Source organism: Oncorhynchus nerka, linkage group LG18, assembly GCF_034236695.1.
Source record: "Oncorhynchus nerka isolate Pitt River linkage group LG18, Oner_Uvic_2.0, whole genome shotgun sequence".
Lineage (NCBI taxonomy): Eukaryota > Metazoa > Chordata > Actinopteri > Salmoniformes > Salmonidae > Oncorhynchus > Oncorhynchus nerka.
Window position 1 is genome coordinate 49,647,188 of NC_088413.1, and position 14,723 is coordinate 49,661,910.

The following is a 14,723-nucleotide window of genomic DNA, read 5'->3' on the forward strand; positions in this document are numbered from 1 at the left end:
AGAGTGACCATCGCATTCTTGGTCACCTCCCAGACCAAGGCCCTTCTCTTCCGATTGCTCAGTTTGGCCGGGCGACCAGCTCTAGGAAGAGTATTGGTGGTTCCAAACTTCTTCCATTTTAGAATGATGGAGGCCACTGTGCTCTTGGGGACCTTCAATGCTGCAAAAATGTTTTGGTACCCTTCCCAGATCTGTGCCTCGACACAATCCTGTCTCAGAGCTCTACGGACAATTCCTTCGACCTAATGGCTTGGTTTTTGCTCTAACATGCATTATCAACTGTGGGACCTTAAATAGATAGGTGTGTTCCTTTCCAAATCCAATCAAGTTGTAGAAACATCTCAAGGATGATCAATGAAAACAGAATGCACCTGAGCTCAATTTTGAGTGTCATAGCGAAGGGTCTGAATAATTATGTAAATAAGGTATTTCTGTTTTAAATGTTGTATAAATTAGAAAACATTTCTAAAAACCTGTTTTTGCTTAGCCATTCTGGGGTATGGTGTGTAGATTGATGAGGATTTTGTTTTATTTAATCCATTTTAGAATAAGGCTGTAACGTAACAAAATATGGAATAATTCAAGGGGTCTGAATACTTTCCAAAGGCACTGTATAGTGTATTTTCTTCCTTAGATAAAACCATTGGCAGAAACTTTAACAGAATGCTCACATCAATTCAATCCGACCTCAGTGGATGGACTAATATCCCAGTTGCTTTAACCGACAGAATATCTATTGTCAAAATGAATATATTGCCCATTTGGCTATTGGGATAAAATGCCTTCTGCGGCTTAAAAATGTATATGCCAAGGTAAGCGATCCCTGATACAATTAACAAACTTACAAAGAGGGAAATATGTAGGAGGACTATTTGTATCAAACTTTAAATTGTATTTTCAGGCACTAGCATTTCGCCCCATCCTAAATTGGTTTAGACATGATTCTTCCGCCCCCTGGCTGAGAACAGAGATATATGGTGTCTCCAATTGCCCTGGAAGAGGTGGTCTTCACTGAGATGTCCCTTAAACAATAATAACTACGCTTTCGTCCTATTACTGCTCACACAATTTCTATTTTGGCACAAAATTGAAAAACGATGTAATTGGAAATCATAGCATGCCCATACTCCATTATTTCACAATAATGCCTTGCGATCTGGAGGGAGGCCATTTGCATCCTCCCAATTGTACAAATGTGGAATCCGTACCCTTACCGATATCATGGACAGTAATGGTGTAAGAACATTCCAAGATTTGAAAGACACATGCACATTACCAGGCAACTCCTTTTTTCTATATTTCAAACTTAGGTCAGCTATGCTGGCCTATCGAGTCCCTTGGGAAACCCAACTACCAAACCATCTAATGATGGGATTTATAACTAAAGTATCTGGGCTCCCAAAAAGGCTGATCTCTATAATATATAAACAACTTTTGAAAAGCTCATATTCTGACCAAAAGTATGGTCCACAGATCTAAGTGAATCTGAACAACCGTTAAACGGACCAGGATATCGAAAAAATATGACCTTGGCATCCTGTAATCTGAACCATCAACTCACAGCTCCCCACTGTTCACTGCATCTACTATGTTACTTAACAATGACAGTTTATTGAATCCAATAAATTGTTTCCCCTTCCCTGCAACTAACTATAGATAAAGGGCTAACTACACATATTTGTTTAGGCTGCTTCATTTAGACACATCCTTGCAAGCAACTCATTTCACAGTATGGACACAAGATGACACTGAAGTTCCATTTAAATCTGCATCATCCTTGTTTTGAAACTGCTCTCATGCCGATAAACTTGGTTTAGAGTTAAAACAACTGAGCTAAAGGACAAATACTCTGGTAGCCTATTTTATGAGGTTAATCAGTATATATGTTTTTGCATCAACCTCAAAATAGTACAATGTTATCATTCCTCTCCTCTCTGTGTAAGCATGCCTGTCACTGACGTTTGTCCCCTGCTGATGGAGAGTGGGTTGCATTATCTTGTGCATTTAAAACAGTTAGTTCTGTTGTATTTAGATTTTCTTTGTCACATCAACGAGGACTAGAGCACTGGCTGATAATAACTAGGCAAGAAAGTATTAAATAGTTGCAAAGTTGCTAATTAGCTAAAATACTAAAGTTGTCCGTGATGACATTCGAACACACAATATTTTTAGCAAAGTAGCTAAAAAGAAAAGTAGCTAAAAAGTAAAAAGTAGTAAGTAGTTGCTAATTAGCTCAAATACTGAAATTGTCCATGATCAGAATCAAACAATCAATCTTTGGGTTGCTAGATGTTCATGTTATTCTCCTACCGAACCACCACCCTTTCGTTTTTGCGTTAAGTAACCTTCCATGTTATGTAACCACACTAAGCGTAACATATACTAATGTCAGTGTCTCGGATTTACATTTATTATGTTACGTCTAGTCTATGAGACCAGTCTGGGTTTGAAAGTCAAACTAACGTTGTTGTTCGTTTTTTTCCTTGATATGAAGTCTACGTTAGAGAGTTTGGGTAATTTTTTTAATTGGCTACTATCTCACGGATAACCAAGATCAGAACAATAATCTTTGTTAATTTTTTGCGGGGCGGATTTGGTCTGTCCCAGTCCGTGTCCTGTCCTTGGATTATCCTACATATCAGAGCACGCGGGAGGGCAGTCGAACCGTGTTAAAGCAATCGGAGAATTATTTGTGGCGTGCACTCGTTCAATCACTATCATTACAGTGTAACGCTTAGCAGCAAATTCCCTGAAACAACATGCCACCCAACTAGGCTGTGTGATGTTCTGTGACTATTGCGTGCAGTGACACACGTCGCCTTCAGCGTCTGTGTGCGTCTCTGTGGGATCAAGCATCGTTGCTTTAGGACCATTACATCTGATTCTGGAGCGGGACGCAGATTCTACCGACCGGTTATTCGGACCGGCCTGGCAGGCAACATAGGCTAGGGGAGGCAAAGGAGGCAGACAGAGGAGTGTGTTACTCCAAGGGATTGGCTGGAATAAACATATTTATTGTTTCACTGCAGTCATGATGCCGGTAAGTAATATTATTCCTTTGAGAGGTCTTGGAAATAGATTGTGGATTGAATTAATACATGCCTGTGGAATGAATAGCTTGGAACAAATGAGCTCTAATAAAAAATATATATAATTATTTTAGGCTACATATGGATTGTGAGCCTGCAAATTTGAGTGGTGGATGACCTACAGTACTCCCATCAATTACAATGTACTTTTTTTGTCCTTTCATCCACCTTTTGTGTTTGAGTGGTGTGTGTTTGTGTGAGAGTGAGCAGGTGGTGAATGAGACAAATCACTGCAATATCCGTTTTTTACTATGATTAAACATCACTTTATAGACCAATGATCTATGCATTTGCTCAACTCTCTGCCTGCCTATACAACTACACAAAGAGAGGGTGAACATTAAGGGGAGTAAGGCATACTTTTAGGGTAGCCTAGGTAAGATCCCCACACAACAGTGACAGACAGGCAATTCTGGTGATCACCCACACAGTGACGCACATTCACCATGACCTGTAACCTCCCTGTCAGTGTCAGTCCACCAGTAGCTGATGTCAGTGTAAGAAAGAACACACACACATACACACACCCTGTTCCAACATGGCTCTCCTCATGCCTGCTAATTGGCTTTTGCTCATTGAGCAATGTTTTACTTATATAATTAGCGAGGCAGGGAAGTGGGTTGAAAGTTCAGAATTGCATAGCTACTTTTGCAACAACAAAAAAATAGTGCAATTAATCGTATTGTATGAAAGTAATCAAAATACACTGGAAACATCCAAAATACATAATCTATATAGCTAAAAACAACAATGCGATGTCAAAACAAGTTGACATGGAGGTTAAAGAGTGTGCTTTATCAATTTACCCTCCTGCGGCTGCGTGGAGAGGAGACCAGGCTGGAGAGAGAGAGTCAGTCAGTTGCTGTTTGAATGACGGAAGGGATTAGCCTGTGGATTGTGATGGTCTGGGACGGCCTCGCTGTGCGTCACAGAGGTTGGGTGAGATGGCTGAATTTCTGGGTAATTTCCCACACCAGATGAGCTTTCAGCTCTGCACAAGCCCCTCTCGCTCGCCCCTATAGTCCAACTGTACTAAGGTAGTCCTCCTATCTCTCCCTTACACTTACAGTTGAAATCGGAAGTTTACATACACTTAGGTTGGAGTCATTAAAACTCGTTTTTCAACCACTCCACACATTTCTTGTTAACAAACTATAGTTTTGACAAGTCGGTTAGGACATCTACTTTGTGCATGACAATACATTTTTCCAACAATTGTTTACAGACAGATTATTTCACTTATAATTCACTGTATCACAATTCCAGTGGGTCAAAAGTTTACATACACTAAATTGACTGTGCCTTTAAACAACTTGGAAAATTCCCGAAAATGATGTCAAGGGTTTAGATGCTTCTGATAGACTAATTGACATCATTTGAGTCAATTGGAGGTGTACCTGTGGATGTATTTCAAGGCCTACCTTGAAACTCAGTGCCTCTTTGCTTGACATCATGGGAAAATCAAAAGAAGTCAGCCAAGACCTCAGAAAAAAATTGTAGACCTCCACAAGTCTGGTTCATCCTTGGGAGCAATTTCCAAATGCCTGAAGGTGCCACGTTCATCTGTCAAACAATAGTACACAAGTATAAACACCATGGGACCACACAGCTGTCAAACCACTCAGGAAGGAGATGAGTTCTGTCTCCTAGAGATGAATGTACTTTGGTGCGACAAGTGCAAATCAATCCCAGAACAACAGCAAAGGACCTTGTGAAGAGGCTGGAGGAAACAGGTACAAAAGTATCTATATCCACAGTAAAACTAGTCCTATATCGACATAACCTGAAAGGCCACTCAGCAAGGAGAAGCCACTTCTCCAAAACCTCCATAAAAAAAAGCCAGACTACGGTTTGCAACTGCACATGGGGACAAAGATCGTACTTTTTGGAGAAATGTCCTCTGGTCTGATGAAACAAAAATAGAACTGTTTGGCCAGAATGACCATCGTTATGTTTGGAGGAAAAAGGGGGCGGCTTGCAAGCTGAAGAACACCATCCCAACCGTGAAGCATGGGGGTGGCAGCATCATGTCGTGGGGGTGCTTTGCTGCAGGAGGGACTGGTGCACTTCACAAAATAGATGGCATCATGAGGTAGGAAAATTATGTGGATATATTGAAGCAACATCTCAAGACATCAGTCATGAAGTTAGGACCATTGGTCGCAAATGAGTCTTCCAAATGGACAATGACCCCAAGCATACTTCCAAAGTTGTGGCAAAATGGCTTAAGGACAACAAAGTCAAGGTATTGGAGTGGCCATCACAAGCCCTGACCTCAATCCTATAGAAAATTTGTGGGCAGAACTGAAAAAGCATATGCAAGCAAGGAGGCCTACAAACCTGACTCAGTTACACCAGGTCTGTCAGGAGGAATGGGCCAAAATTCAACCAACTCATTGTGGGAAGCTTGTGGAAGGCTACCCAAAACGTTTGACCCAAGTTAAACAATTTAAAGGCAATGCTACCAAATTGCTACCAAATACTAATTGAGTGTAAGTAAACTTCTGACCCACTGGGAATGTGATGAAAGAAATAAAAGCGGAAAGAAATGATTCTTTCTACTATTATTCTGACATTTCATGTTCTTAAAATAAAGTAGTGATCAAAACTGACCTAAGACAGGGAATGTTTACTAGGATTAAATGTCAGCAATTGTGAAAAACTGAGTTTAAATGTATTTGGCTAAAGTGTATGTAAACATCCGACTTCAACGGTACTCCCTCCCTATTCCCTTTTTTTCCCACCCAGATGTACAACCCCTCTCATAGCTTTTAAACAGACAGCGGAATTGTCCATTTGGGTGGAATAGTCAGAAAAGACAAGCTGCTAGTGTAGAGTATTAGAGTAGAGTATTATTCTAAGTCTTATTTTGAGCTGCTGAACCTCCATGGAAAATAGACTGGGTTGTACATGAGTTATCATTGGGGGCTTGAGAATTATAAACATCACTACCAATAGCATGTAAACCTACTACAATGGCAGTGTTACCATCCAAATATGAAGTTCAGAGCCCTCCAGTAGTTAACCGGCTGATTTTGATCGTGAGCCATTTTGTACGCTCTCATCTCATCTCATGACTTGACCAGTAGCCAGTTGTAGGCTTACAGACTTAACCTGTTTAATTTACTGACTTATTGTTGTTGTTATAGTGAGAGTCCCCCTCCTTCTCTTCCTCGATCATATCAGGGCAGAGTCTAAAAATCTCCTCCTCAGCTCTCATTAGTGTAAGTGATGCATGATGTCACTGTGTAGTCGAGCTGCAGGGAGCTGTCGTTGTTATGACTCCTGCCATGTGCCATTTGTATTGATGCTTCCCTCTCAGGTTTGGGGTCAATACCATTTCAATTCAGTCCATTAAGGAAGTAAAGTGAAATTCCAATTCCAACTGGGGGGAAAATCACAGGGGAAAATTGGATTTGGAAATTCTGTTTACTTGCTGAACTGACTGAATTGAAATGGAATTCAACCCAACCGTGATCTCGCTAACTAGAGGATAAAGTACATTTCTGTTTGTAGCAGAACGTGGAGCAAACAGTGCTAGTCTATGTCCGCTGCTCCACGGCAGGGTTCTATCACAGAGAAAGCTATACATCCGAACCAAAACAAACTAGGTTCAGATCCTCACCTTATAAAAACTGAACCTTCCATTCAACCTCTTGACTTAATGGCAAACACTCCCCCCAGTCCCGCGTCAATGTGCTAACCCACTAGGCATGTATGTCAGCTGTGTGAATGGGAGGCTGTCTGCTCCATTGAATAGACTCAGGATGGAGAGTGTTGTTTACAGTCATGTCCTGTGTTTAACTTCCACAATCTCCAGAAGAACAGGACTGTCTGTCTGGGATCTTTTCTAGGGGTGCCAGGCAAGCGTGTTTCCACAGATACAGTGGTTGCTATGGAGACTTTATTGACTGTTCTGTACTGTGCTGCACAGGGGAGCCAGCCAGGACACTAAATCAGGTGTCGGTTGGTTGGTCCGGGTCAGTCCCAATGTGTCTGACTCTGAAACCTCACACTGTCTGTCTGCATTTTGGGTTCTTATCTCTGTTGTCTGTCCTGGGACCTGGTTAGAAGTAGCACACACACTATATCCTCCACCAATCAGACATGTTGCAAATCCATCCACTGATAAGGAGATATCTCAAATCTCTCTAATGATTTGTTATACTTTTCATATGGTTCGTTTGATGCCTCGGGGGTATTCCTTTTAAGGAGCTTAAGACACTTTGTTTATAAACATCTTGCCCCATAGGACTGCCTCTGAGTCAGAAGTGGATATTAGAAGGGTTTTACACACACGCACACACACACACTCACACTCACTGTCTACCTCGCTCTGCCTGGTAGATGAGGTCTGAGTAACAGGGTAAACTGTGCATCACAGGGATTTGTTTCCAGGCAGTGGTTCATCAGTCAGCCCAGCTCCAGGCCCATGCGACAACGCCTGCTTTGTGTCCTCAGATTTATTATCGACAAGGCCCGGGATGCTGCTGGCACAACTATTAGATTTGTGCTTCATGGAAATCAGTCAGGAGATCCATTCTGCCCTTCTTCAGACCAAAAATCAAGTGAATGAGAATAGAGAAAGAAAATATGAGATGGGATGGGATCATTTGTTCTCTAACAAATGGAATTATTGTAGTTTTGTCCTCTCAGCAGGTTTAAGTCATTGTAATTAAGATTTTGTTCTTAACTGACTAGCCTAGTTAAATTAAGGTTAAACAAAAAATAAAAAGTTATGTAGCTGCTGGAACATTTGAACGTTTGAACAGTCAGAATGTGTGTGTGTGTGTCACGCCCTGACCTTAGAGAGCCTTTTTTATTCTCTATTTGGTTAGGTCAGGGTGTGACTTGAGTGTGCAAATCTATGTTTCTATTTCTTTGTTGGCCTAGTATGGTTTCCAATCAGAGGCAGCTGTTTATCGTTGTCTCTGATTGGGGATCATACTTAGGCAGCCCTTTTTCCCACCTTAGATTGTGGGATCTTGTTTTTGTATAGTTGCTGCTACAAAACGTTACGTTCGTTTATATATAATTTTTTGGGGTGTTCATCAAATAAAGAAAGATGTACGCTTACCACGCTGCACCTTGGTCCAATCCTTCTCTAAACGCTCTTGACAGAAGATCCCACCACCAAGTTACCAAGCAGCGTGCCCAGGAGTGGAGGACATCCTGGACCTGGGAGGAGGTAACGGCAGGGGACAAGACCCTGCCATGGAAGCAGGCTGAGGCAGCGAGAGAGGAACAGCAACGAGACGACGGAAGCCCGAGAGGCAGCCTCAAAAGAAAATTTGGGGGGGCACATGGGGTGGCGAGCGGAGCAAAGTTGGGAACAAGAACCAACTCCCTGTAATTACGATGAGGAGTTGGTTACGGTTCAGATACCATATTTTCCGGTTCTGCGCACCGTGTCTCCAGTGCGCACCTTTAGCCCGGTGCGTTCTGTGCCTGCTTTCCGTATTTGCCGTGCTAAGGTGAGCATCTGTCCAGGACGGATTGTGCCGGCTCAGCGATCCTGGTCACCAGTGCTTCTCCTCGGCCCAGGATATCAGGGTGTGACTTGCGTTGCCAGCTCTACGCACGGTATCCCCAGTTCACCAGCACAACCCAGTGCGGCCTGTGCCAGCTCCCCGCACTTGCCGTGCTACAGTGGGTTTTCAGCCAGGACGCGTTGTGCCAGTTCTACGCTCCAGACCTCCAGTGCACCTCCACGGCCCAGTATATCCTGCGCCGGCTCTACGCACTATGCCTCCAGTGCGCCTTCACAGCCCAGTGCGTGCTGTGCCAGCTCTCCACACTTACCGAGCTAAAGTGGGTATCCAGCCAGGACGCGTTGTGCCAGCTCCATGCACCCGGCCTCCAGTGCGTCTCTCCAGCCCGGTGCGTCCTGTGCCAGTTCCACGCACTCGGGCCTCCAGTGATGATCCATGGCTCGAAGCCTCCAGTGAGGATCCATGGCTCGAAGCCTCCAGTGAGGATCCATGGCACGAAGCCTCCAGTGATGATCCATGGCACAAAGCCTCCAGTGATGATCCATGGCACAAAGCCTCCAGTGATGATCCATGGCCCGGAGCCTCCAGTGAGGATCACCAGCGACGGTCCCCAGTCCAGAGCGACGGTCCCCAGTCCAGAGCCTCCAACGACGGTCCCCAGTCCGGAGCCTCCAACGACGGTCCCCAGTCCGGAGCCTCCAGCAACGGTTCCCAGTCCAGAGGCCGCGACGACGATCTACGGTCCGGAGTCCCCGGCGATGATCACGCACCAGAGGAGCCACCGAAGTGGGGGGAACTTCAAACGGAGCGGGGTCTGCGTCCCGCACTGGAGCCTCCACTGAGATGAGATGCCCACCTGGACCCTCCCCTATAGGTTCAGGTTTGCGGCCGGAGTCCGCACCTTTGGGGAGGGGGTACTGTCACGCCTGACCTTAGAGACTTTTTTATTCTCTATTTGGTTAGGTCAGGGTGTGACTTGGGTGGGCAAATCTATGTTTCTATTTCTTTGTTGGCCTAGTATGGTTCCCAATCAGAGGCAGCTGTTTATTGTTGTCTCTGATTGGGGATCATACTTAGGCAGCTCTTTTTCCCACCTTAGATTGTGGGATCTTGTTTTTGTATAGTTGCTGTGTTAGCGCTACAAAACGTTACGTTCGTTTATATTTTGTTGTTTTTTTGGTGTTCATCTAACAAAGAAAGATGTACGCTTACCACGCTGCACCTTGGTCCAATCCTTCTCTAAACGCTCTTGACAGTGTGCCTCTGTGTGTGTGTGTTTAATTTTATTTTATTTTACATAACCTTTATTTAACTAGACAAGTCAATTAAGATCAAATTCTTATGTACAATGACGGCCTACACCGGCCAAAGCCGACGATGCTGAGACAATTGTGCTCCGCCCTATGGGACTCCCAATCACGGCCGGTTGTGATACAGCCTGGATGCCTCTGTGTGTTGTTTAGCTGGATGATTACGTGTCTGTGGTCACTGAGTGTCCTGTTCCTCCTATTGATGCCCTATGACAGTGACAGCCTGGTCTGGTTAGTGTCACCAGGCGCCTCTTATCTCTCTCAGCCCCACGGCTGTTCCTGTTCCTAGGGAATCTCATTCTGAAGGGGGCCGGCCGCGTTATATTACTCCTACCCCTTGCCTGGCCCTGGCTATGGCTGCATTTATCACCCCCCCACCTTGACTACGCTCCTCACGTTCACCCCCACCCTTCTCCTGCCTTGTGCCTGGTGTCACCCACACGCACACACTTGGAGACCCGTGCACACAGACAGACACGCAGTGAGTCTCTCTCAGCCCTGCCTGCCCTCCTGTCCATCTGTCTGCCTGTGTGAGTCTTCTCCCTCCGGCTCTATGAAGAGGTTCTTCAGCATGGTGCTGCACAGTCTGGTTAGTGTAACCAAGGACAAGGCCTGGCTCCACCAGAGGGTCCGTCCCGGGCCGCAGCAACAGCAGCAGAGGAACCAGGGCAGGAAGACGCCATGCAGGGCGGCTAAGGTGAACAGACAGACAGACAGACAGACACAGACAGACACAGACAGACAGACAGACAGACAGACAGACAGACAGACAGACAGACAGACAGACAGACAGACAGACAGACAGACAGACAGACAGACAGGGTTATAGCTGTAGCACTGGACTGGCTGGGAGGTGGGCGCTGCCGCTATTCTGTCCTGTCCAGCTTTGAGTCTGACTCTGACGGTACCCATGTGCTGCTGCTTAAAATAGCAAAAGGCATTCACAGCTGGCTAGGAGTCATTTTGGGAAGCTGGAGAGTGTGCTTGTATGTTAAGTGTTTGTGTAAGTTTAAGAGGTTGGTGGGCTGTTGATGTTTTTGTTAGTGAATGAGTGTAGTTCGGGTGAGGAGACAGGAGACAGAAAAGGCACAGTATGTATGTGGTTGAGTACAGAATGTTGCTGATGCATATGAATGTGTATTGTATCTTTTTGCACAGAATTTTCAAGGGGATTAGATTCTAGGTGTTAGGCGTATGTGTGGTTTCTTTTTGTAGATATACAATGTTACTTGACTGTGTGAAAGTCTATTAAGAATGTTAACATGTTACTGTGTGTGGCTGGCTGGCTCCCCTGTGCAGAACTAACGTGTAGTAGGCTGCTCAGTGTGACTGAGTGTTTAATACTATTAGGCAGAGGTAGGTTTTGCCCCTCTTTTAGCTTTTTGTCTGTCTGGTTTCTGACCTTTCATTGAGAGATGCAGGACAGAGTAGATCACAGATGCATGCGCGTTGGCAAACACGTTCCTGTGTGTCAAGAGAATATTTAGCACCGATGATGAGTTCAGGACTGGTTTGGGTTTTCTGAACCTTGTTGGTTAATTCTTGTTTGATAGAATGGTTCGGAGCGGCCTGTGTGGTTTTTTCCCCCCCCTGTATAGTCGACACCACTACAGGCCGCTCCCTAAGGAGAAAAACATAGATGATCCTTCCCCCCCCTACAATAACCTTCCCATCCTGGATTTGTTTATGCTCTCTCTCTCTCTCCCCTGGTGTATGTTTTCACTTGTCACCCCGTGGACACAGACCATATACATGTTTATAACCTCCATAATCTCATTATTATAGTGCTCTCTATGTTGTAATCTGCGCCTTACAGAATTCCTCCTCTCAATCTATCTGTCTGTGTCTGTGCGTGTGCTCTGGCAGTGAGAGATTACCTTACATCTTGGACTGGACGTGCGGCCCCGTTGCAGGGCTTGTCTCGGTCGGCGTGTCTGTGGTTTAGACATGTTTATGGGGCTGGGCTGAGCCACTACAGAGTGGAGGCAGAGGGTTAATACAGATGGTTTATACAGGCCAAGGGACCCGTGTCAAGCACCTCTGTCTATGTCAATCCTATAGTGGAAGTATCCACTGCAGCAGGAAGGGGGGTATGACATTTAGGGGGGAACCTATTTGGATTCCGCAACCCAAATTTGCAGATTAATCCTAAATTTAGCAGATTATCCCCCATTTCCGTTTACTACAGATTGTCAATCTGGAAATGAGGACGTCACTTCTCATTTTACCAGGAAATCCTATTTATAAATGTGGTTTCTCAGTACTCTTTATTGAGAGCAAACACTGTATTGCAGGCACGCGCACACACACACCTTCGTGTTGCCTCTTTTTTTTGTGCTAGGAATTTCAATAATCGATCCTGTTTTTATTTACCAATAGGTTGTAGGCACTAACGGAAGCAAACTTGTCATGATGCCACCAAATCACGCATGTTGGTTTGGCAGTCTGCCTGTACTATCTTTGCGCTTGTAATATCTCTTTAATGTTTGTAGCTCAGTCTTCAATAGTCTCTCTCCCTCCTGAATGCCTCTGTCTTTAAGGCAAAGCATTTGATGGAAATGTATTTAGGTTAGAGGGCAACCAGAGCTAAGGGGACATTTCCTGTAATTCAAGAGCTTTCCTCCTTGGGTTTACATGCATTAAAATTCCTGGTATATGTACGTTGTATAGATATTACCAGTAGTTTGATCCCAGTCAGTTGCTTGATCCCAGGTATGTACAGTGCCTTGCGAAAGTATTCGGCCCCATTGAACTTTGCGACCTTTTGCCACATTTCAGGCTTCAAACATAAAGATATAAAACTGTATTTTTTGTGAAGAATCAACAACAAGTGGGACATAATCATGAACAGCTCGAGCTCAGTGAGGTTGGATGGAGAGCATTTGTGAACAGCAGTTTTCAGTTCTTTCCACAGATTCTCGATTGGATTCAGGTCTGGACTTTGACTTGGCCATTCTAACACCTGGATATGTTTATTTTTGAACCATTCCATTGTAGATTTTGCTTTATGTTTTGGATCATTGTCTTGTTGGAAGACAAATCTCCGTCCCAGTCTCAGGTCTTTTGCAGACTCCATCAGGTTTTCTTCCAGAATGGTCCTGTATTTGGCTCCATCCATCTTCCCATCAATTTGAACCATCTTCCCTGTCCCTGCTGAAGAAAAGCAGGCCCAAACCATGATGCTGCCACCACCATGTTTGACAGTGGGGATGGTGTGTTCAGGGTGATGAGCTGTGTTGCTTTTACGCCAAACATAACGTTTTGCATTGTTGCCAAAAAGTTCAATTTTGGTTTCATCTGACCAGCGCACCTTCTTCCACATGTTTGGTGTGTCTCCCAGGTGGCTTGTGGCAAACTTTAAATGACACTTTTTATGGATATCTTTAAGAAATGGCTTTCTTCTTGCCACTCTTCCATAAAGGCCAGATTTGTGCAATATACGACTGATTGTTGTCCTATGGACAGAGTGTCCCACCTCAGCTGTAGATCTCTGCAGTTCATCCAGAGTGATCATGGGCCTCTTGGCTGCATCTCTGATCAGTCTTCTCCTTGTATGAGCTGAAAGTTTAGAGGGACGGCCAGGTCTTGGTAGATTTGCAGTGGTCTGATACTCCTTCCATTTCAATATTATCGCTTGCACAGTGCTCCTTGGGATGTTTAAAGCTTGGGAAATCTTTTTGTATCCAAATCCGGCTTTAAACTTCTTCACAACAGTATCTCGGACCTGCCTGGTGTGTTCCTTGTTCTTCATGATGCTCTCTGCGCTTTTAACGGACCTCTGAGACTATCACAGTGCAGGTGCATTTATACGGAGACTTGATTACACACAGGTGGATTGTATTTATCATCATTAGTCATTTAGGTCAACATTGGATCATTCAGAGATCCTCACTGAACTTCTGGAGAGTTTGCTGCACTGAAAGTAAAGGGGCTGAATAATTTTGCACGCCCAATTTTTCAGTTTTTGATTTGTTAAAAAAGTTTGAAATATCCAATAAATGTCGTTCCACTTCATGATTGTGTCCCACTTGTTGTTGATTCTTCACAAAAAAATACAGTTTTATATCTTTATGTTTGAAGCCTGAAATGTGGCAAAAGGTCGCAAAGTTCAAGGGGGCCGAATACTTTCGCAAGGCACTGTATGTGCTGTAGCCAACTCTTAATGACTACGATATAAGAGTTTGCTAAGGCATATACAGTATGAGCCCAGGCTATGTTTCGTCAGAGATATATAGTATGTTTGACAAGCTATTTCGCTGTCTCCCTCATGCAGATGATCCTGACAGTGTACCTGAGTGACAGCCAGCAGATGCTGACAGAGGTGCCCATCACCCCAGAGACCACTTGTAAGAATGTGGTTGAGTTCTGTAAGGAGGCCGGAGAGAACGTGTGTCACCTGGCTGAGGTCTGGAAGGGAAAAGGTAAGGGATGCTTTCATCTTTAGCCTCTGACCTCTAACCTATTGAACCTAATCTTCAACCCCTAACCTCCTGGGATTAACTAACTGACTGGTTTATTGCTACACTGACTGACTGGTGTTGAGCTGTGTCACAAGCTCTAAATGCACTGAGCAAAGTGACAAGTTGAAAATCTTAGCTTTACAGATATTTAGCAAAGCACTGTATTTTTTAAATCATTTGTCTCTGCTTCATGACTTTCTTAAAATGAATTTATAGTGATTTCTTCCAAGTTTTGCATGAATCTATTCAACTGAATGTCTTGATATACAGTGCCTTAACTTTTTTGACATTTTGTTGTGTTGCAAACTGGGAATAAAATGTATTTAATTGTCTTTTTTTGTTGTCAACGATCTACACAAAATACTCTAATGT

At 44.1% G+C, this 14,723-nt stretch overlaps 1 protein-coding gene across 1 annotated transcript in view; it reads left to right on the plus strand.

Moving 5' to 3' along the window:
* Positions 1-10,334: 10,334 nt before the first annotated feature.
* LOC115146039 (apoptosis-stimulating of p53 protein 1-like) overlaps positions 10,335-14,723 on the plus strand; it is a 36,775-nt gene continuing 32,386 nt past the window's right edge. Inside the window, 2 exon segments of the mRNA XM_029687795.2 lie at positions 10,335-10,588; positions 14,165-14,312. Of these exon segments, the coding sequence (XP_029543655.2) occupies positions 10,445-10,588; positions 14,165-14,312 (292 nt within the window). The 5' untranslated portion in view covers positions 10,335-10,444.